This window comes from Pelodiscus sinensis, chromosome 11 (assembly GCF_052426305.1).
Source record: "Pelodiscus sinensis isolate ZL-2025 chromosome 11, ASM5242630v1, whole genome shotgun sequence".
Classification (NCBI taxonomy): domain Eukaryota; kingdom Metazoa; phylum Chordata; order Testudines; family Trionychidae; genus Pelodiscus; species Pelodiscus sinensis.
Window position 1 is genome coordinate 5,780,989 of NC_143062.1, and position 22,482 is coordinate 5,803,470.

The 22,482-nt window shown below is 51.9% G+C and overlaps 1 protein-coding gene across 4 annotated transcripts in view; it reads right to left on the bottom strand.

Annotated features, from left to right (window-relative positions):
• Positions 1-3,554: 3,554 nt before the first annotated feature.
• Positions 3,555-22,482, bottom strand: part of DAG1 (dystroglycan 1) — an 84,120-nt gene continuing 65,192 nt past the window's right edge. For all 4 annotated transcript variants that reach the window (XM_075939587.2, XM_075939586.2, XM_006120727.5 and 1 more), the window contains exon 3: positions 3,555-8,234. In XM_075939587.2, coding sequence (XP_075795702.2) covers positions 5,826-8,234 — 2,409 coding nt within the window. In that variant the 3' untranslated portion in view covers positions 3,555-5,825. The remainder of the gene's footprint in view (positions 8,235-22,482) is intronic.

Here is a 22,482-nt window from a genome sequence, read left to right on the forward strand (position 1 = left end):
GAGCAGCAGCTCCCCCGGCAAGGGGGACCTCTCAGGGCTTTTCCTTTTTTGGGGGCCATTTGGGGCTCTGGCATGGAGGTGGGGCCTTGGGTGGAAGGGGCAGGGCAGCCTGACTTGCCTCTCCAAAGCAGGAGTTCATTTGCCACCCCATGGCAGCTGTGACCAGGAGTGAGAGGCACCAGCAGGGCTGGGATGGCTAGGGCTGTGGTTTGGAGTGAAAGCCTGGGCAGGGTTGGCCTTGCAGGGAGTTGGGGGGTGGGTTTGGAGGGTATGGGCTGGGCTGGGCTAGCAGGGAGCTGGGGAGTAGGTTTGGGGGCCATGGGCTGGGTTGGCAGGGGCTGCAGGCTGGATTGAAGGGCACCAGCAGAACGGTTGGGATTGGGTACAACTGGCACATGTCTGTCCAGCTGCAGTTCTGAGCTCTTGCCAAACACGCCCTGGGAACATTCCCGGCCACCCCCCAGCTGCCATGTTCCTTGGAGCCACATGAGCTCCAGCCTCGCACCTGTCAGGCCCTTGGTGCCAAGCCCCACTCCTTTCCCAGGCCAGGGCAGCTGCTGCCGGTGCCAGACACTCCCTAGGGGCTGGAGCCAAACAGAGCCCCAGTATGCTGCCCCAGCTGCCCAGTGAGGCTGAGAGCAAGCCAGGGCCCTGGGCCCACAGGATGAGCCAGGAGCTCTGACCCCCCGGCAAAGTCCAGAGGCTGCAGCTCTCCAGATCCACCTCCCCCAGCAGCCTGAGCCCCCTCTGCACAGCTGGATGCTCCCCCAGTCTCAGTGGGCCGTGCTGCTGGCATACCTGACACCCACCTGCCCAGTGCAGCGGCCCTGCCAAGTCCTGAAGAACCTCACTGCTGCCTTTGGAGATGCCTGCCTGAGCTTGTCCCACCAGGGCTGCAACTTGACTGGCAGCGGAGTAAGGGCATATGCCCGGCAGGGGCAACTCTCACACAGGGCAGCATAGCCCTGCTCAGGGACACTGCCCAAGCAGGCACCGACGGGGCCCCATTCCCATGGCGCCCGCTCTGCCGGGACCCCGTTCCCTTTCTCCCTGCTCTGCCGGGGCCCCATTCCCATGGCGCCCGCTCTGCCGGGACCCCGTTCCCTTTCTCCCTGCTCTGCCAGGGCCCCGTTCCTGTGGCGCCCGCTCTGCTGTGCCCCGTTCCCTTTCTCCCTGCTCTGCCGGGGCCCCGTTCCCATGGCACCCGCTCTGCCGGGGCCCCGTTCCCATGGCACCCGCTCTGCCGGGGCCCCGTTCCCATGGTGCCCGCTCTGCCGGGGCCCCGTTCCCATGGCGCCCGCTCTGCCCTTTTGTGGGAAGCAGATGCTATCTGCAGTCAGAGGGGGCACCCAGGCACTGTGCCTAGACTCCTTGCTGGGGAAGGGCTCAGGTCTGGGCTGGGAGAGCTGCCCGGGCTGGGGCAACAGTGTAGTGAAAACACAGCTCCTACTGCAAGGCAGAGGCAGTGCTGCCGTGGGAGGCAGCTGGCAGCACTAAGCACCTGAAAGTACAAAATTAACTCCCCACCCACAGGGTCTAAAAATGGCCTTTATTCCTGCCTCTTAGCACGCCGCTCCCGCCTGCAACTGGAGCAGGGCTGGGCCTGGATCTCCCCTACTGGTTCCTGGGAAGGCCCCTCCCAAGGCCTGGGGTGAGGAGTGACAACCAATGTAAAGAGGAGCGTGGGGACCACACTAAGGGATCCAGAGGGGCGCAGAGCAGACTGTATAGGGCGGCAGGGGACATAGCCCAGTGGACACGGGACTTTAGGGAGGGACAAAACCAGGCATGGGCACAGAGCACCTCCCCATTCAGCACCCTCCTCCTGGTTTTAGATCTGCCACTGAAGAGCCGTGTGTGCAAGCCCCAGGCAGTGCAGAGAAGGGTTTGGAGCAGCGGGGAAAGGGCTGCTAGGGAACAGCCAGGAAAGCTTGGCAGCAAGTCGTGCTTGGCATGCAACTGGTGCTGGAGAGGGAAGTACCTGGCCCTGGCAAAGGAGCCAAATGAGGGGAGCATTATGTGCTTCCCTGCTCTTGCTGAGTGTGGGTGTGGGGGGGAGCGGAAGAAGGGGAGGGGGCTGGGCCCACTGAGTAGTTTGCCCTTTAGTCTGCCCCCTCCTTTGCCTGTTGTGTGGGGACAGTGCGGGTAGTGGGGTGGCGACTCAGCAGCAGTGCTGCCAGCGCCCAGAGAAAGCGGGGCAGAGAGTTGGTTCAGCACAGCAGGTTGCAGGGCATGGGGGGTGCCCCACTCAAGCCTTTAACAAATGATGCTAAAAAGCTATTTTTAAAGCTTCTCTTTTCTCTGCCCTTTCTCTGGCTGCTGCATGATTAACGGCCCCAGCCAGTGCCTGGACGCGCAGGCCCCAGGACCAGTGGCTGTGGCTCAGTGCCATGGGCACAACTACCCACCTTTCCACAGTCCATCAAACCCACCGGCCAAAGGCTGCCCAGCAGCCAGAGAACCCGCCACGCAGGGTCCTTCCTACGCTGGAGAGCTAGGCCCTGCCAGTCACTCCAGCTTTGGTTTGGTGCAGCCTGGGCGGGGTGGTTCTCGCAGCTGGCTGCAATGACAGCGGCTCCCCTTGCTGTGCAGCCAGGAGCCAGCCTGCTTCTGCCTCTCCCTGAACTGGCCTGTCACTAGTGCTGTTTGCCAGGCTCGAGTGCACAGACTGGTGGAGCAAAGGAATGGGGTATGTGCAGCCTTCCCCGCTCACCAGGGCACAGTCCAGCTGCTCTTAGGAGCTGGGGGCCAGGCCTGGACTCTCCACCACTGTGGCCCTGAGTCGCTTCTGGCTGAGCAACCTGAATTAGGGCTGAGTGGGTCTCTGCAAATAGGCACTTGATGCAAATAGGCTGTGTCTACATTGTGCTGGCCCCATGGCCCAGCAGCTTTGCTGATGGGCACAGGACTCACACAGCGTGTGCTATGAGCATTCAAGAAAAGCAAATGTGCAATTCCTTTGGAGAGCAAACCCCCAGCTGTCCGTGAACTGCTGGCCAGTGGTCCCTGGAAGCTGGGCACTTGGGCCGCTGCTCAGCTGATTAGCAGAGCTGGCAGCAGATGTTTCTACTGGGGTGCACGTTGCACATGCCTCAGTGCGTACAACAAAACTTATTCTGCTCATGGAGAGGGAACAGTGCTGGTGGCTAGTGACAGCAGCTCAAGAGAAAGCCCATGAGCAGAGCCCAGCTGAGCTGTGCTCAACAGGAACGGTTTAAAATCTGTCAAAGCCTGGCTGAGACTCCGGCCTCCCCTAGTGGGCCCTTTAGGCCACCACCAAGGCCCATGCTGGGAGGCCCCAGGGTCCATGGAGCTGCACAGCGTGTGTACTCACAACCTCTGGCAGCACCCTACAGGACACTGGAGAGACTCATCTAAGCAGTTACCCCACCTTGCAGAGCCCAGCACAACTGAGGGCAACCAGCAGTTCCTCATGAAAGCCCCCCTGGCCAGAGCTAGCAGCAGAATTCCCACCACGCTCCCCCTCGGCAGGCTGGCTGCGGGATGCCACACGGCTGCGGCCAGCAGCAGAGACGAGGGTGAGAGCCCACGGCTGTGTAGTAAAGTACACGGGTTTATTTAGTTGATAGGGTTCTTTACAGAATGCAGAAAACAGCTTTAAAATAATCATACAAGGAATAAACACACAGCAGTGGTTGGTGAACACTTTAATACACGAGTCTCTCGCACCAGGACAGTGACTAGTGCCAGAAACAAACAGCACAGGTGCGAAGGGGAAGGCGGCCGCCGAGAATGCCGTTATTGTTATTCTGTTCACTGCCCCTTCGCCACCAGTTTCTATGGTGACGGGCAGGCCCAGGCGTGACACGTGCACGCCTGCGCAGGGCCAGGATGGAGTGGCTGCTGTTGCTAGGGCCAACGGCGTGCTTTGGGAGGCCGTTCCAACTTGCGTATGAGGGGAGAATTTCAGGGCTGCTGAAGAGGCAGCCAAATGCACCCCTGCCAGCTCTGCGGCCCGCTCCCAGCCAGGACGCGTTGGCCAGTGCCTCTCCCAGGCCTGCTCTCCTGCAGGGACTGGGGGGAGGAGTCCTGGTTGGTGTGTGGGGTAAAGCTAGCACCCGTATAACCCGCCCAAGGTGCCCTCCCCTCCTGCAGACTGCCAGGCTACGGCCCTCACCAGAGCAGATGCAGCATTTGCTTTGGACAGGCAAACTCCTCTGAAGTTGTGAACAGGGGATGGGAAATGCCACCCTAGCAATTAAGTTATTTTCTCCAGTCACCCACTGGTGTATAACTGGGCCTGTCAGCCCACAAACATACTTTGCAAAACAGTCAATATGGCTTAAAGTGTCTGCTTGGTGTGCAAAGTCAGCCAGAACCTGCCGAGCCAGCCCCGGCCAGGGCAGGGCCACATTATTGCAAAGGGTTTTTCCTCCCTCTAAATGTACCAAAAGTAGTTCTCAAACGGTCAAGAAAAATCCATGCTTCCAATGATTTAGTCCAAAGGAAAAAAAGCACAGGAGCAGCCGACAGGGCAGCCCCAACCTCACAGGAGAAATGATGGAAGTTCGTTTTAAAAAGGCAAGAAACCTAGACATGGCTCTACTATTTAACAATGATTAAGAAACAAAACTCAAAGTGAGCAAAGCAATCAGTCCCATGGAACTGACCCCAAGAAGCTAAGCTCGTACAAACTGCTGTCAGCGTTACCATTTTTCATTATTTTTTAATAAAACAATTTGAGGCTGTATCAAAAATTTAGTATAAAATTAGATTTGAGTTTTACTCTGAGCCATTTCTGGTGCTTTGGCTGTCCCAGCACCAGCCAGCTCCGCCAGTGCCTGTGCACACGAGCGTGAGGGGCGCAGCACAGGCGGGTTGGACAGCAAGGGGGATGGAGGAGGAGCTGTACCAATACTATGCTCAGGGGCAGAGAGGAGATAGCATCACATTCCATACAAATATTGCATCTTCATCAAAACCCCTCCATGTGTGCCAAACCCCAGCCCTCAACCCTTCCCTTGAGCAGCGGTGCAGTATAAAATCTTCTCCCATTCCTGGCAGTGCCCCCCACGGGGGAAATGCTGCCCTTCTGAGCCCCACTCTGTCACCCTGTGGCTGTCTTCCAGGCTGCTCGGAGGCACCTCCGCATTCTCTTCTCCATGGGCAGGGTGCTCTCAGCAGGCCAGAATTGGGCCTTGCAGCGGCAAAGGCCACCCACACCCAGGCTGACTAAGCTGATGACTATTTTACAATATGTGAAAAAATAGGATTCCTCTGATAAAAACGCTGGCTAGGTCCATCCTCTGACTGGGTTTGAAACACCTCTGGAGCTGATTTTGAGCACAGGACTCCCCTCCCCGTCCCATAAACTACACAGACAACTGTAGGTAAACAGCAGGTTAAATGTGAAAACTCAGGCTTGACTTCAGCCAGCCCCTGACTGTCATTCGCTGGAGGCCACCTTTCATGTTACATCCTGTTGCTAGACACACGTGAATAGAAAAACAGTACAGTTAGTGTTAAAGGCAAACAGCAGAGCCAGTGCCACCCCCAGCGCCACTGCACGGCCAGCCCCCCGCCTTTGCTCCGGGGCGCGGATGCGTCGAGAAGCTGCCGTCAGATACTTTTGAGCCAAGAAGAACTTTCTATGAATAAAATAAAAGCTGTTAGGCAAAAATAAAATCAGTGTCCCACAGTCTCCCCAGCACTCTGGCGAGCGAACGTTTCCGGAGAGGGCCTGGCTGCGGTTGGGATTCTGAGTGGTGGTTTCTGGTTGGCAATGGATTTGCAGGCCATCAGTCCCTACAGACAACCTTGGCACGGGACTAGAGGCCCCTCCTCCGCAAAGACTCTTCTGTTCGTTAAGGGGGGACGTATGGCGGTGGAGACCGGTAAGGGGTCATGTTCTTCGGGCGGGAGCCTTTACCCTCCATGGGAGCGGTGAAAGGCGGGGGCGGCTGGTACGGAGGCGCATTGGGGTCTTCATCCCGCAATGGAGTGTATTCCCCGATGGTGTCCTGGTTCAAGGGGGTGGTCTCAGGCATGTTCTGGTTTGGATATTCTGGAGGGGGGAGAGGGGCCTTCTCCTCCTGAAGGATGAGGGGCATGCTGGAGGAAGGGGGAGGCTTGGAGTCATCCAGCTCATCGGCGAAGATGATCGGCACCCCCTTCTTGATGAAGGTGGCCTGATCTTCAATGGTGAGTTTGCCTTTTCTCTTTTTGCGATAGCAGATCATGGCAATGATGCCAGCGATCAGCAGGATAGCGGCCACCACCACAGCAGGGATTACAGTGTGTAGGTACACATCATCCTCGCTGCTCTTCTCAGGGTCTTTCCCAGCCAGCAGCGTTGGGGTGGCTTCAGAGAGAATCCTACCGTCTTTAGGCACTGGAATAAAGTGGATGTGCCTGCAGCTGCCGGAGCCAACTACGGAGATGTTCATGGGCTTGAACTCCGGCTCCAAGGCTTTGGAGAAGGCTGGGGTAGGAATGCCGGAGTCATTGGCGATTCTTTTGCTCAAGGCTCTTATCTGTTCTTTGGGGCACGGGTCCAGAGGCAGCGTGTTGTTTGTCCACTCCACTACAATGGAGCCCTTGGTGATGTTTTGTAAGGTAATGGTGCTGCTGTTCCGGTCACCAAATGCAAAAGCCAGCTTCTTTACCAACTGAATTTTTTTATTGATGTCACTGGCCACGGCATTGTGGTCTCCATGGAATCTGGCTTTGAACGTAACTGGTGACTTGTCCCCATGTGGCCGTTTGTGAACATGTATTTCAAAAGCATCCACTGCAGAGAGGCCACCTTTGTCTGTGGCGTACATGAAATACTCATGCTTTCCTAGATGGCTGTGATCGGGCATTCCAAACATTAACTGACTAGTGCTATTGAATTGGACCCAGGAGTTTTCTTCCACTGGTTTCTGCTCTTTCAGCTTTAGAGTCAGCTGTAGTTTATCTGTGGTGGTGTCTTCTTTGTCATAGAATGTATCCGAGGGTATTTTAACCTCAAAGTAAGTGCCTTCCCATGCATCCACTCTGTCAATGTGGTTGGTCAGCCGTGGTGGCTCATTTGGCTCCCAGCCATGGGAAGGTCCGCTAGCAGTAGTGCGTGTGCGGGATGGTGGAGAGGAAGTTTCTAACTTAGTGATGGGTGATCTGGTTGTGCCAGGGGGCTTGGTTGGGCGAGGAGTTTTGGGTCTTCTTGTAGGCCTTCGAGTGGTAGCTGTAGAGGAATCTGTTGTTGATGGTGTGGCTGGTTTCAGCGTGGTGACTCTTGGTTTCTTAGTAGTGGTTGTGGGTGGAGTAACCACAGCAGTAGGCTCCAAATATCCGGTCATGGTTGGGCGAATCTGTCCAGGGAGAATACTAGTGGCTTCTACTACTCTGGTTGGCTGAATTGGTCCTAGAGTTGGTGTCTGGACAATGGCTCCTCTTGTTCTAATGGTAACTGTAGGTTTCCTAGGCAATGGTATAGGCTCTCTTACTGGAGGAGCTGTTGTTTCCGTGGGAGGTGCAATGGCTGGGGACGTGGGAGTGGGAACAATTCTGGTTGGTGGTTCCTGGATAGCAGTTGTAGGTGGCCCAATGGCAGTGACAGGTGTAGGAGTGGCATTGATCTGCCGCCTTATCCTCTTCGGAAGATGAGGTTTTTTGTTAGCAATGTGCCAGCCAACAACAGGGTAGCCAAGGTGGGCAGACATGGTACCTTCCTTAGCAGGAGCTTCAACATTGCTGATGTTGGGAACACTATTTTGGCTCAAAGAACATCCCAATTTCCATGAGAGTAAGGCCCCATTTTCAACCACCTTTTTTGCATTTCCTGGCCCAGCCATGAAGGCTGACATGTCAAAAAGTCTATTATTCACAACAGGAACCAACTTCATGCTATGAAGTTCAACCTCTGAAAAGCGTCTCATTCGCGTTACAAGTTCAACCCTCTGCTTTGGTGTCATTTTTGTTAAGTCAGCATCCAAAATGACCGTCAGGATTGTGACGGGCTCTTCTGTGCCACACATAAACGGTGCTGCCTCACTTGGGTCCTGGGAAGCCACTCGTACTGACTGAGGCTCATTGTGATCTTCAGGGTGAACCTCAATGGAAAAGACATTGGTAGTTTGGGGCACATAACTGCCATTGGGCTCCAGCTGCCCTGCCTGTACGGAGATGTAATGCACCCCCTTGTCAGTATCCAGGGGCAGGCCTTCCAAAGTGCTACTCTTGGGCTCCCAATGCAGCCACGAAGGCAAGGAGTCTTTACCCACCTCCGATATCTGCGGGAGAGAGGGAGAGGCATGGTGAGACACTGCTGCCTTTTAGAAATTAGTAGAGACCAGTTTGATCACAATTAATGCTCATGTTACAGGCTTTCAACAACTGACTTGCAAGCACAACAGGTGGAGAAGGTAAATTCTAACTGGAATATAGCAGACTTTCCTTGGTAGAGCATCATACGACTGATTTGTATTCCCTGCTTCTGCCCCCAAACACTGTAGTGGCCTGAAGAGAAGAGCAAGCCAAGGGGGTATTTACAAAGACTACTTCAAAGGGCTCGTCCACATGATGGAAGCTCCCACACACAAGGAGGCCTCCCTCCAGTGGGAGAAGTACATTGGGCACTGCCAAGGCATGAATGCAATTTCAGGGCGTGGCTACACAGCAACACAATTCCTACAACTGGCAGGTGCCAGTCAACTCAGGCTCCAGGGGCTTGGGCTGTTCCACTGCCGGGTGGACTTATGGGCTCAGGCAGGAGCCTGATCTCTGGGACCCTTCCATCTTGCAGAGCCCCAGAGCCTAAAAGCCTGCCCAGCAATGACACACCCTACAGGTGTCAGCATTCCCTAAGTCACAGGAACGACCCCAGCACTACTGTAGCTGCAGATACCTTAGAGCCACGAATTAGTCACCAGAGTCTAAGGCTGTGTCTACTCGGCAAAGCTTTTAGTGCAGGGGTGGGGAACCTTCTTTGGCTTGGGGGCCGCTGACCCATAGAAAAATCAATCAGGGGCCACACACAAGTAAGAAGCGGCAGAAAAGCCCACCCCTCACTGAGGTGGCTCCCGACTGAGAAGGAGAAAGGTGGTGAAAGATATTCCCTACATTCTCTTTGCACACCAGAACCTTGGGGGGGAGAGGGGAACTCCTGTCTAGGGATGTTAAATTTCAATCAATCATTCAGCTAATCAAGTAGTTGATGGAATTTCTATTGACTACTCAATCATGCCGTTGCACCTCTCCCTTTGACATGTACTGATGCTGCCCGTGGCTCTTGTGTATTTCAAAGGGAGAGGCAGCAGGAACATGTGCCAGCGGGGAGCAATCAGTCCCTGCTGCGAGGATTCCGCAGGTGGCTCTTGTACATTTCAGAGAGAGGAGCAGCAGTCCAACCCACATGAGTGGGACTGTTTCAATCCCTGCTCGCACTGTTTCTCCACTACCCCCTGCCTCCCCTGCGGGTGGAAACAGTTTTTAAACTGGCTCCCCCCAGCACTGGCTTGTGCTCTCCACACCCTGGATGCCTCTGATAAAGGCAGCAAGTGGGGCGGGGGGGAAGCAACTAGTCAAGTTCCTACTTGACTATCCAATAAGCATTTGCTTATTGGGTAGTCGATTAATTGCTTATGTGAGCTAACAGGGAGTTTGGAGAGGGAGTTCTCCAGGTAAAAGAGGAGTAAATATGGGACCCTTGTGGTAAGTGGCTGTCTGGAGTGTGTGTTTGTGTGTGTGGGGGGCGTTATTTGCTGTGTGCTGAGCTTGTGTTTGGTTGGTTTGTTTGTTTGAAGGAGCTTCTAAAAGGTTTGCAATCTAGAAGCCTCTGTTAATTGGCTGAGCCTGTCAGGGGGAGGGGCTACCAGGGCTTTATAAGCCTGTGAGTCAGCAACCAGGAGCAGCTAACAGGGAGTTTGCAGAGGGAGTTTAGAGCGGGAGGTTAGAGGGCGCTAGTGACTTCTGACCTTCTTTAAACATAACTCTTATAATAATCTATATTCCAGAGATTTCATAAGAAGCCCAGTTTATACTTAAACTTATTCATAAGAAAAATGGAGACAGAAGCTCAGCAGCAGAGTGGGGGCTATCCTGTTTATTGTGTTGAGTGTAACATGTATGATTACCTGCCCTGTGGGCGGGTGGCGTATGTGTGCACCCGTTGCAAGGAGCTCCTGACCCTCAGAGACCGAGTTCGGGCTTTGGAGGCCAGGGTGGCTGAACTGGAGAAGCTAAGGGAGGCAGAGAGATATGTTGATGAGACTTTCCAGGACACTATAGTACTGTCCCACCTCCAGTCTGAGAGCCCCAGTGCTCTTAAAGAGGATGAAAGTCTCAAGGGAACAGAGCATTCAATGGGAGCAGAGGGAAACCATCCCATAGTTGGGACCCTCCTTCCCGAGGATGTTGCGGTATCCTCTCGCACTGAAGATACATCTGAGGAGGAAGGAATGCCAGTTGTTAGGAAGAGGCAGGTGTTAGTAGTGGGTGATTCGATCGTTAGAAACATAGATAGTTGGGTTTGTGATGACCGGAAGGACCGTGTGGGTCACTTGCCTGCCTGGTGCGAAGGTTGCAGATCTCTCAAGGCATCTATATTGACTTATGTGTGGTGCTGGGGAGGAGCCGGTGGTTGTGGTACATGTAGGTACCAATGACGTAGGGAAAGGTAGGAGAGATGTCCTGGAGGCCAAATTTAGGTTGCGAGGAAAGAGACTGAAATCCAGGACTTCTATGGTGGCATTCTTGGAAATGCTTCCAGTTCCACGCGCAGGGCCAGGTAGGCAGGCGGAGCTTCAGAGTCTCAATGCGTGGATGAGATGATGGTGTAGGGAAGAGGGGTTTGGATTTATTAGGAACTAGGGACACTTTTGGGATGGGGGGAGCCTATACAGGAAGGATGGGCTCTGGAACCAGACTGCTGGCACTAAACATTAAAAAGGCTGTACAGCAGTTTTTAAACTAAGAGATGGGGGAAAGCCGATTGGTGCGGAGATGCACGTAAATCGGATGTAGACTTCTCTTAGAGGAGAATCCATTGATAGAGATTCTCTAAGCTATAGTCAGAAAGAGAGGAGGAGAGAGGACAAACCATGGGCCAGAGCAGACAAACAACTGCATATAAAGGAATCCAATGCATCAGAGAAGGGCAGACAAATAAGCAGTGGCAAATTTTTAAAGTGCTTCTACACAAATGCTAGGAGTCTGACTATAAGATGGGTGAACTAGAGTACCTCGTATTAAAGGAGGAGATTGACATAATAGGCATCACTGAAACCTGGTGGAATGAGGAAAATCTGTGGGACACAATCATACCGGGATATAAAATATATCGGAAGGATAGAGCAGGCCGGGTGGGTGGCGGAGTGGCACTGTATGTGAAAGAGAATGTAGAATCAAATGAAATAAAAATATTAAATGAGTCAACATGTTCCACAGAATCGCTATGGATGGTAATTCCATGCTCCAATAATAAGAAATTAGCAGTAGGGATATATTACCGATCACCTGACCAGGACAACAGTACTGACATTGAAATGCTGAGAGATATTAGAGAGGCTACCAAAATAAAGAACTCTATAATAATGGGAGATTTTAATTATCCCCATATTGACTGGATACATGTCACCTCAGGAAGAGAAGCAGAGAGAAAATTTCTCAATAGCTTAAATGACTGCTTCTTGGAGCAGCTGGTACAGGAACCCACAAGGGGAGAGGCAATTCTCGATTTAGTCCTGAGTGGAGTGCAGGATCAGGTCCAGGAGATAAGCGTTACAGGACTGCTTGGGAATAGTGACCATAATATAGTAACATTTAACATTCCTGTGGTGGGAAGAACACCTCAGCAGTCCAGCACCCTGACATTTAATTTCAATAAGGGGAATTACACAAAAATGAGGAGGTTAGTTAAACAGAAATTAAAAGGCATAATGACTAGAGCCAAATCCCTGCAAGCTGCATGGAAACTTTTTAAAGACACCGTAATAGAGGCCCAACTTAAATGTATACCCAAAATTAAAAAACATAGCAAGAGACCTAAAAAAGAGTCACCGTGGCTTAACCACCATGTAAAAGAAGCAGTGAGGGACAAAAATGCATCTTTCAAGAAGTGGAAGTCCAATCCCAGTGAGATAAATAGAAAGGAACATAAACACTGTCAAATCAAGTGTAAAAATGTAATAAGAAAATAAAAAAAAAATAAAAAAAAAGATTTTGAGGAACAGCTAGCCAAAAACTCAAAGAAATAACAAAATGTTTCTTAAGTACACTAGAAGCAGGAAGCCTGCTAAAAAGCCTGTGGGTCCCCTAGGCAATCGAGATATAAAAGGAGCAATCAAGGATGATAAAGCCATTGCGGAGAAACTAAATGATTTCTTTGCTTCAGTCTTCACGGCTGAGGACATTGGGGAGATTCCCAAACCTGCACCATCCTTTGTGGGTGATGAATCTGAGGAACTGTCCCGGATTGAAGTGTCATTAGAGGGGTTTTGGAACAAATAGAAAAGCTTAATGTTAACAAATCTCTGGGACCAGATGGCATTCATCCAAGGGTTCTAAAAGAACTCAAATGGGAAATTGCTGAACTATTATTTGTGGTTTGTAACCTATCCTTTAAATCGGCTTCCGTACCTAATGACTGGAAGGTAGCCAACGTGACACCAATATTTAAAAAGGGCTCTAGAGGCGATCCTGGCAATTACAACCAGTAAGTCTAACTTCAGTACCAGGCAAAATAGTTGAAACGATAGTAAAGAATAAAATTGTGAGGCACGTACAAGAACATAATTTGTTGGACAAAAGTCAACATGGTTTCTGTAACGGGAAATATAGTCTTACTAATATAATAGAGTTCTTTGAAGGGGTTAAACATGCAGACAAGGGGGATCCAGTAGATATAGTATACTTAGATTTTCAGAAAGCCTTTGACAAGGTTCCTAACCTAAGGCTCTTGTGTAAATTACATTGCCATGGGATAAGAGGGAAGGTCCTTTCTTGGATTGAGAACTGGTTAAAAGACAGGAAACAAAGGGTAGGAATAAATGGTAAATTTTCAGAATGGAGAGGGGTAACTAGTGGTGTCCCCCAAGGGTCAGTCCTGGGACCAATCCTTTTCAACTTATTCATAAATGATCTGGAGAAAGGGGTAAGCAGAGAGGTGGTAAAGTTTGCAGATGATACCAAACTGTTTAGGATAGTCAAGACAGAAGCAGACTGTGAGAGACTCCAAAAAGATCTCACCAAACTGAGTGACTGGGCAACAAAATGGCAAATGAAATTTAATGTGGATAAGTGTAAAGTAATGTACATCGGGAAAAATAACCCCAACTATAGGTACAGTATGATGGGGGCTAATTTGGCTATGACAAATCAGGAAAGAGATCTTGGAGTTATCGTGGACAGTTCTCTGAAAACATCCACACAGTGTGCAGCAGCGGTCAAAAAGGCAAATAGGATGCTAGGAATTATTAAGAAAGGGATAGAAAATAAGACACAGAATATCTTACTGGCCCTGTATAAAACTATGGTACGCCCACATCTTGAATACTGTGTACAGATGTGGTCTCCTCTCCTCAAAAAAAGATATTTTGGCCTTGGAAAGGGTTCAGAAAAAGGCAACTAAAATGATTAGGGGTTTGGAACGGGTCCCACATAAAGAGAGGTTAAAACGACTGGGACTTTTCAGTTTAGAAAAGAGGAGACTGAGGGGGGGGATGTGATAGAGGTATATAAAATCATGAGTGGTGTGGAGAGGGTTCCCATAATAGAAGAACTAGAGGACACCAAATGAAGTTAATGGGTAGCAGGTTTAAAACTAATAAAAGAAAGTTCTTCTTCACACAGCGCGTAGTCAACCTGTGGAACTCCTTGCCAGAGGAGGCTGTGAAGGCTGGGACTATAATAGAGTTTAAAGAGAAGCTAGATAAATTCATGGAGGTTAGGTCCATAAAAGGCTATTAGCCAGGGGATAGAAGTGGTGTCTCTGGCCTCTGTTTGTCAGAGGCTGGAGAAGGATGGCAGGAGACAAATCTCTTGATCATTGTCTTCGTTCCCCCCCCGTGAGGCACCTGGTGCTGGCCACTGTCAGCAGACAGGCTACTGAGCTAGATGGACCTTTGGTCTGACCCAGTACGGCCGTTCTTATGTTCCACTCCAGCCCCATGGGGAATGGCAGGGGGAGGGAGGGCCTGGAGCACCAGCACAGGCTCCGCAATGTTGGAGGGGAGCCCCGAGCCTTGGGGCAGGTAGGGGGTGGGTCCAGACAAGCCAGCGGGGCCACATCAGCCCCTCTTCAGTCCCCCCAGGACTTAGGTTAGGTGCCACAGGACTCCCTGTTTTCCTCACAATAGTTCTGATTAAACCATTACGGTTTCTGGTTTTGCCACAATTCATTTCTTTCTGGAGAAAATTACAGATCCATTTAGCTCAGGCCCTCCTTTGAGGCTCACCTGGATCTCCCCCCTTCCTTCTGTCACCCCAGTGACAAACTTGCAAGCTGCCCCTTTGAGTGCAGCTCTCCATGCACTGTTAAAGACACGCTGCCCTTGCCAATGAAACAGGGATGGTAAATATTGATTAATTAATCCAATAGTTGATAGGCTTTCCATTGACTGTTCGATTGGTTAATAAGGACTAGCGTGCACTCCTCCTTTCCTGTGCATTTCAAAGACCGAAACGCCGTGTGGAGCCTGGGGCCAGCGGGGGACCCACTGACCCCAGGCTTCACTCAGTGTTTCACTCTTTGAAATGTACAAAAGTCTCCGCTGGGGCTCTTGCACATTTCAAGGAGGAAGTGCTGCCGCTGAGCCCATCCCCTCCCATGGAGCTGGAGCTGGGGGAAACTGGCTTTTAAGCCAGCTTCCCCCAGCACTCCTCCTCTTCCCCCACCTTGCTGCCTCTGTGATAGTCGCTTACATCCATACAATGAAAACGTTGTTTCCTTGGCTTTCCATTCTGAGGGGCTCGGGACTCAGCTCTCCACTGCCCCCTCACACTCCTAGTATGGCCATTGCACAGGGACAAAGGGAAGGCCGTCATGATGTAAGCTCCCCCATCCCGGGTGTAGAGGCAGAATGGCAACGCTAGGCACACAGCAGCGGGGTGCTGACGGTGGCATGACTGATCGCCGTTATTCTGTACTTGACCATCTCTCGTTTGTACAAAAGGTTCAAGCCATTTGGAAGGGCCCAAGTCAGTTCCATCCAAAAGGAGCCTACAACTGAGGGGTCTGACTTTCCTAGAACACACACAGAGGTGTTCTTTGGCCTGGCCCCCGCACCCAACTGGGAACATTTTGTCTGCCTTTTTCCTGGCAGTGAATATTGGGCATTATTCCGTTGTATGACTGACTCGGGGCCATAGTCAGTGGAACGTTAACGCCGGTCTTCCTTGAAATCTGGTGGTCTAATTTAGGAGTGGAAAGTAAATGTCAGTGAAGTTGGAACTGCCCCATGCTGAGACGGAAGATCAAGTTACAGGTAAGTGTAGCTAACCCCTCCAGCTCTTTCTTTGTACCAATCTTCCACCCCTACCTTCCTAGCACACACTGGCCCTGCAGCTCTCCCAGAACCCTGATCTCACACACACTTCCCCACAAATAAAGCTCTTTCCCCAAGCTCTCCTAGCCAGTTTGTTCACTGAGTGAGAAGGCTGGAGTTTGGTCTGAAATGTCAGCCAGCAGGTCTCCCTCTGCCAATCATTCCGTGCTGCAGGGACTTCGCTTTCATTGCAAGCGGTCTGTCAATAGCACAGCTGAGTCTGGACAGACGCCACAGGCCTGCCTGCTCCCCCACATGTGCAAAGCCACAGTATCAACTTCTGCGCCTATTCTTGCAGCTCTGATCAGTCTTGCTCCTGCTCATGGGGCACCAACTGCCCTGACAGCAAACGTGCTTCCAAGGCCCACTTGCTGTGGTAGCTCATGTTGTCTGTGTTATGGCCACTTACCTTAGCACAGCTACAGGTTTGCTGGTGCAGGCTTTCAACAGGAGCTCCCACTGCTCCAGCCTGTAACCCTGCACTGCAAGATGTCCCCATGCAGAGACACCCTGGTTCCCTCGAGCTTGCTGGGTCTGTGCAGCCTAATGCAGAGCTCCAAGAAAGCTACTTTCACCTGTGCAATGCTGTGCAGCTCACCATTCAAACGCGGCAGAACCCACCGCTGCCAAGGCAGCCTTGCCGTGCACAGGAGGGCTGGAATGCTCAGACCTGGGAGCAGTGAGAAGCACTGAGATCAGTCATCTCTCATTGCCTGTACAGGCAGTCCCTGGGTTACGTGGATCCGACTTATGTCGGATCCCTACTTAAGAACGGGGTGACGGAACCCCGAACTAGCTGCGCCCCCCCCCCCAGCAGACCGCCGAGACACGCCGCGGCGGTCCCGCCGTCCGCGTCCTCCGCGGCGAGAAAAGCCGCTCCGCGTCTCCCTGGTCTGCTGGGGGGGGGGGGGGAGGGAGAGGGCTTTTCTCGCCACGGAGGACACGGGTGGCGGGACCGCCGAGACACGCCGCGGTCCTGCCGCCCCTGTCCTCCGCAGCGAGAAAAGCCTGGTCTGCTGGGGGGGGACGGGGGCGCAGCTAGTGCGCGGCTGAATCGGGGACACCTGGGATACAATATGTACCAGTTCCGACTTACATACAAATTCAACTTAAGAACAAACCTACAGTCCCTATGTTGTACGTAACCCGGGGACTGCCTGTATTGGATTCTGCAAGCCAAGCGGCTACTTCCTTCAGTCTTCTCAGCCTCTCTCCCATCTGCAGGTCAGACATGGGCTCAGGGCAGATAGGGACGGCACAGACCCCAGGCCAGAAGGCTTTTGGCTAATGCACTGCTCTGGGCCCCAGGAGCTGTGTGCTTTTCAGTGCCTGACAGGCTTGCTGTGACCTCTGAACTCACTGGGCCTCAGCCACAAGCTGAGTAGCAAGTAGATCGCCAGGCCGGTAGGGGACAAAGTGCAATGCCCCAGTGGGAGTGCTGGGCCTGCACCAACGGGCCCTGCCTCCTGCTGACCGTGGCTTTCTGCCTAGCTCTGGAGCAGGGGTCTCCAACCTTTTTACACCCAAGGTCACTTTTCAAGTGTCAGGACAAGCCAAGATCTGCCCCATCCCTTTCCCTAGACCCCACACCTTCCTTGAGGCCCCGCCCTCTCTGCTCCCCTCCATCACTTGCTATCCCGGGCCCTTATATACTCAGGGTACAGCTATACTGCTGCTTGTTTTCAATCCTTCTGTGGGAAGAGGTTCTTCTGATATTTGGGCCGTCTAGACTGGGCCAAACGTTGGAAAACCCCCTTCTTTCACAAGCCCCCTTATTCCGCATGGAACGAGGAATACAGAGGCTTCTGAAAGAGCGTGTTTGCCAGAAAAACTCCCCTACCCTCACTGGGTTGAGACAGGAGCTGCGGGTGGGAATGAGGGATTTGGGTGTGGGAAGGGGTGAGAGGTGCGAGCTCCGGAGGGAATTTGGATGCAGGAGGATGTGGAGAAGGGGACTCTGGCTCGGGGAGGGGGTTCCAGGCTGGGGAGTGTTGGGATCAGGTGGAGGCTTGTGGATGTGGGGGTTTAGGTGCATGGGGGGTACAGGGCAGAGAGGTTGGGAGTATGATGGGCTCAAGATACAGATTTGCAGTGTGTGGATGGTGCAAGTGTGTTCTGGCAGAAGACTGAGGATGGGGTGTTGCAGGAGTTTTGGGATGTGAAAGGCTCAGGACAGGGGGCTCCAGTGTATGATAGGCTCAGCTTTGGGGCTGGGGGTGGTGGTGCAGGAGTGTTATGAATCTGTGGCCAGATGGGGGCTTGGCCCCAATTGGGGGCTTGTTGGCCAGGCTTCATTTTTAAATAAAATATGTCAAACACAAAGTTTCAGCATTGTCTTTATTTCTGAGAGGAACGGGGAACCTGTTCTGAGTCAGGGGTCACTGACCCACAGAAAAATCAGTCGGGGGCACACAAGTGAGATGCATAAAAACAACCCCTCCAAAACTCCCTAAGCCTGACTAATGTGGCCCCAACTGTGCTGGTGGGTACTGGGACAGGCGCTGGGGTAGGGGACAGGGTGCTGGCAGCAGGGTACTGGTGGCAGGGTATCAGTGGATGCTGGGGTACGGGAGAGGGTACTGGGAGCAGGGTGCCAGTGGGGGCAGGTGGCAGGGTGCTGGAACACAGGACAGGGTGCTAGTGGGTGCTGGGTCAGGGTGTTGGTGGGGCAGGTGGCAGGGTGCTGGAGCAGGGGACAGAGTGCTAGTGGGTGCTGGGAGCAGGGTGATGGGGGCGGGGACTGGGACAAGGTACTCGTGCGTGGGGAGATCTAGCCAGGAGGGGAGGACAGGGTCAACTCGGGCCAGTACCTGGGGATCCCACAGCCGGTCTCAGGTAGCATGTGAGCTGCTCCCCCTCCCCCCCACAGGAAGGCAACAGGAGAAGGGAGTGCTTGGCTCATGCTTCCTCCCAGGACTCCTCGTCCTCGTCCCCCCCCCCCCCCCCCCCATGTACAGGTAGGCATCAGGGGAAGGAGGAAGTCACCAGCACGCCACAGACCTGGCCTCAGGAAACATGACCACTGTTTGGGGGAGGGGAGAGCATCCGGTACGCTTCCTGAAAGCCCCGAAGTGGCGTGCAGCTGCGGGACTTGCCTCCACCCTGCAGGAAGCCAGCGGTACCTCCATTGTTGCTAGAGGTAGTGTCAGTGGGGGTGAGCATAGATAGTGCTCAGAGAATGAGTCAGCTGCTTCATATTTCATCTTATCCTCATTGTAAGGTCTAGTATCTTATTTACAGCACCACATCCAACGCCTGCACCGAATGGAAAAACTGATTTCTCTAGGACACATCACTCTGGTAAAAATGCCTCAAACAATTAATCTGTTGTCACAATTCCCCATTGTACAGAGAAATTCAGGTCAAAATTCGCAGAAATATTTGAGTGTGTAACATGAGACCCTCCAGGTCCTGATTCTTCTACGAGGCTGAGCACCTATCCTTTATATTGGCTTCCTGAGTCACTACCCAGCGCTCCGCCTTGTCCACCATGAATGCTGTGAAACAAATGTGGAAAAAACAGGATGTAATCTGATAATTAAAGACTGGTGGTCCAGCACACTGTGGTTCGGCATGATTTTAGTTAGCTGGATGTTCACTTATGGGTGTGACAATTTCCCACAGTCCCATAAAGTTTGTTTACAGCTACCAGTTCTGGGTCTCAGGGTTCTGTGTTGTTGAGCTCTAATTTACCCCTAACTGTCTTCTAAGAGCCCAGTAAGTAGTGGAAGTGTTGATAATGCGGCTAGACAACATTTACAACCTGTGGTTCCGCAAATTCTCTGGTTTGGCACCCGTCAGGTCCTGAGGGTGCTGGACTAGAGAGGTTCAACCTGTATTTGAGAGACAGGATGGGGGGAATAATGTCCCTTTCCTCTCTTTGTCAGAGTCTGGAAATGGGTGATGGGGACAGATCACTTGATTCCCTGTTCTGTTCACTCCCCCTGGGGCATCTGGCATTGACCACTGTTGGAAGACAGGATCCTGGGCTAGACAGACCATTGGCAGAGAATTCCTGTCTTGAGTCCCGAGACATTTAGAGGAGTCCCCCCACAAATGGTAATTCTGCATCTCCCCAGCAGGGCTTACTGGTTCAATACATGCAGTTGTAGCCCACCACTGAATACATATTCTCCCTAAACAGATCAGGTTTCTTTCAGTCCTTCTACTTGGGGGTAAGATAGCACTTGCTTGGCCTCATCTATCCCTCTCATTGCCTGTGCATACTAGGGACCCAGGAGAAGGGCGAGTAGAGGTCCTTGCACTCTTTGGCTAGCACGCTGTATTTCTTCTCTGCTCTCTTCCAAGCGGGAGGGAGAGAAGACAGGGTTTGCCACAGGGCTCTGACCATACCCAGATAGGCCTCCCAGAGGGCAGACAAGTTAGCCTGTATCTGCAAAAACAAGGAGTCCTGAGGCATCTTAGAGACCAACAGATTTATTAGGGCCTGAACTTTCATGGGTAAAACCACAAGAATCCTCAGAGTGCTGCTGCAACAGCATGTCAATATAGCCAAGGGACAATTCTTGGCTCTCCCACCCCAGGGTAGTGGCTATCCTATTTAGATACTCCTGATGGGCTGGAAAGTCATCTTGTGGCAGTCAGCCACTTGGTCCCAAGACAATCTTGGCTGGGGAGGAGGACGAGGCCTGTACCAGAGATAGGGTGTTCTGCTTCTTCAGCCTCAATTACTTCCATGGGGCCTATGTCTTGTGTACTGGTACCAGATCTGGTACTTTAGCCAGGGGCCAGAGCCAAGCAGAGCAGAGGCCTTCCTCTTGGAAGCAACCAATGACCGGTAAAACTATGGACACCTGGTACCAGGGGAAACCCCCATGGGTTCCAGAATGGCCATTACAAAGGCCATTGTCCACCTGGCCCAGGGTGGGAGGAGGTTGTGGGACCAGCATCAGGATCCAGTGGGATGTGGGACCAGTGGCAGCTTTCTATGTAAGCAAAAGCTGGTTGCTGTGGAAGTAACTTGCCACCATGCATGCAGCACTCAGGAGAACAGCTTTCGGCCACAAGTGCAGGAAGTTGCTGAGCTAGCTGCATCGGCAGGAAGCAGTGCGTGGTGGGAAAGCCACTTGAGTTGTTGCTGCTATTTTTGCACCCAGCTGGCACTACAGTGACTAGGAGGGATGCTGAAACACACAGTTCAGTTATTGGATACTCTGCAGGTCAGTGTGGGTTAGATTAGGGTTAGTTTCTGCTGTTTATTAAAATGCCAACCCTCCCCAAGACAAAGGCTATGACCACTCTCTAGAAATTTACCACAGACCCAAAGCCAGATGAAGCTGCAGCACAGAACTGAGTCCAGCAACTGGAAGTGATCTTATGACCAATATAGTTAGCCATCTTCAAAGCCTTATCAGAACCTCATCTGCAGTTTGCAACAGAACTAGTTTTCTAACTGACCTGAATTTAAGCCAAAGCAGTTAAGCATTTTTAGTCGATTTGATTACTGAGAGACTCAAACAGGTAAGGGCAGCAAAGAGGCAAAGCCATTTGTGCAGAGCCACAAATTCATCACTATGATTATGGGTCACTACACATAACCTCTGCCGGACAGGCACACAGCTTGGGTCTGAACTCTTCACAAGATTCAGTTTTTCCAGAGGATCTAATTGCTGTATTAGCCATATTGGGCACAGTACTGTACAGGGGAAGGATGTTAACTAACGAGTAATTTAGTAGTCAAGTAGTCGATGGAATTTCTACCGACTGTGCGACAGGCACTTCCGCAGCCCACTGCGGGGGCTCTTGTACATTTCAAAGGAGGAATGCGAACTCTGTCTGCACACTGGGGCAAGCAGAAGTCCCACTGACTCCGGGCTCCATGAAGGCGCTTGCCCTTTAAAATGCACAAGAGCCCCCAGACTTCCCACTGGCCCTGGGCTGCACGTGGGTGCCAGCTCTGAAATGTACAAGAGTCCCCCACTGACCCCGGACTCCATGCGGCATTTCTGCAGAACCTGGGAAGCCCCCAGCTGACCCTGGGCTCCACGCAGCGCTGCCACTTTGAAACGCTGTGGCGGTGTTTCAAAGGGGGCGATGCCACATAGTGCCCGGGTACAGGCTCTGTGTGGCACTGCTGCTTTGAAGCACGCTCTCTTCTCCCCCCCCAGCCTTTGCTACCCCTATCAGAGGCAGCAAGGGGGGAGAGGTTGACTAGTCCTTAACATCCTTAGTACAGAGAACTCCTCTTCAGAGGATTATCATAGAAGGTTAAAATTAGATTAGGGTAGGAAGGGACCCCAGGAGGTCATCAAGTCCAACCCCCTGTGCAAAGCAGGACCAACCCCAACTAAATCCTTCCAGCCAGGGCTTTGTCACACTAGGCCTTAAAAGCCTCTAGGGATGGTGTCAAGGCTGCTTCCCCACTCTGGCATGATGAATGCAGAAGTGGGGGCCCACAAAAGTACCCTAAAACCTAACCTTTCCAGGCTTTGGTATAAAACTTTCCCCCAAAACCTTAAAACACCTAGATTTTGGGGATAAAAAAATCCGCTGCCACCGTCAAGTGCTTTTGAACCCATAAACAGGGGTGGACACTTCAAACCAACCCCAAAGGCACCCTTTGAAAAAGAAAAGAGAAAATACAAACTGCAGTCTGTGGCTACTGTCCCCTAGTAAGAGGCATGCAGATCTCACAGATAGATTGTCCAGGAGACAGAACTGAACCAATACCAGGTTAATAAAGAAAGAACACAATAATATTATTTTTATTATCACAACAATAATCCTGTTACAAGCATAGTTGGATTGGCTAGATGGTAAGAGCCACCAATTAATAAACTCATGGGGAATTTTCCCATGGGAACAAAACAGTTACAAAAAAGAGGAAACCCCATTTCTAAATGCACAGACATCAGATTCCCATTCCCAAACCATAAAACAATAAAACCTAGTGGATTTATCTAGACTTTGCCCTACTTATAGATGGTGAAGAGTCTTTTCTTGGAGAGGGACACGTTGTCTGTCCCCCTCAGTATCT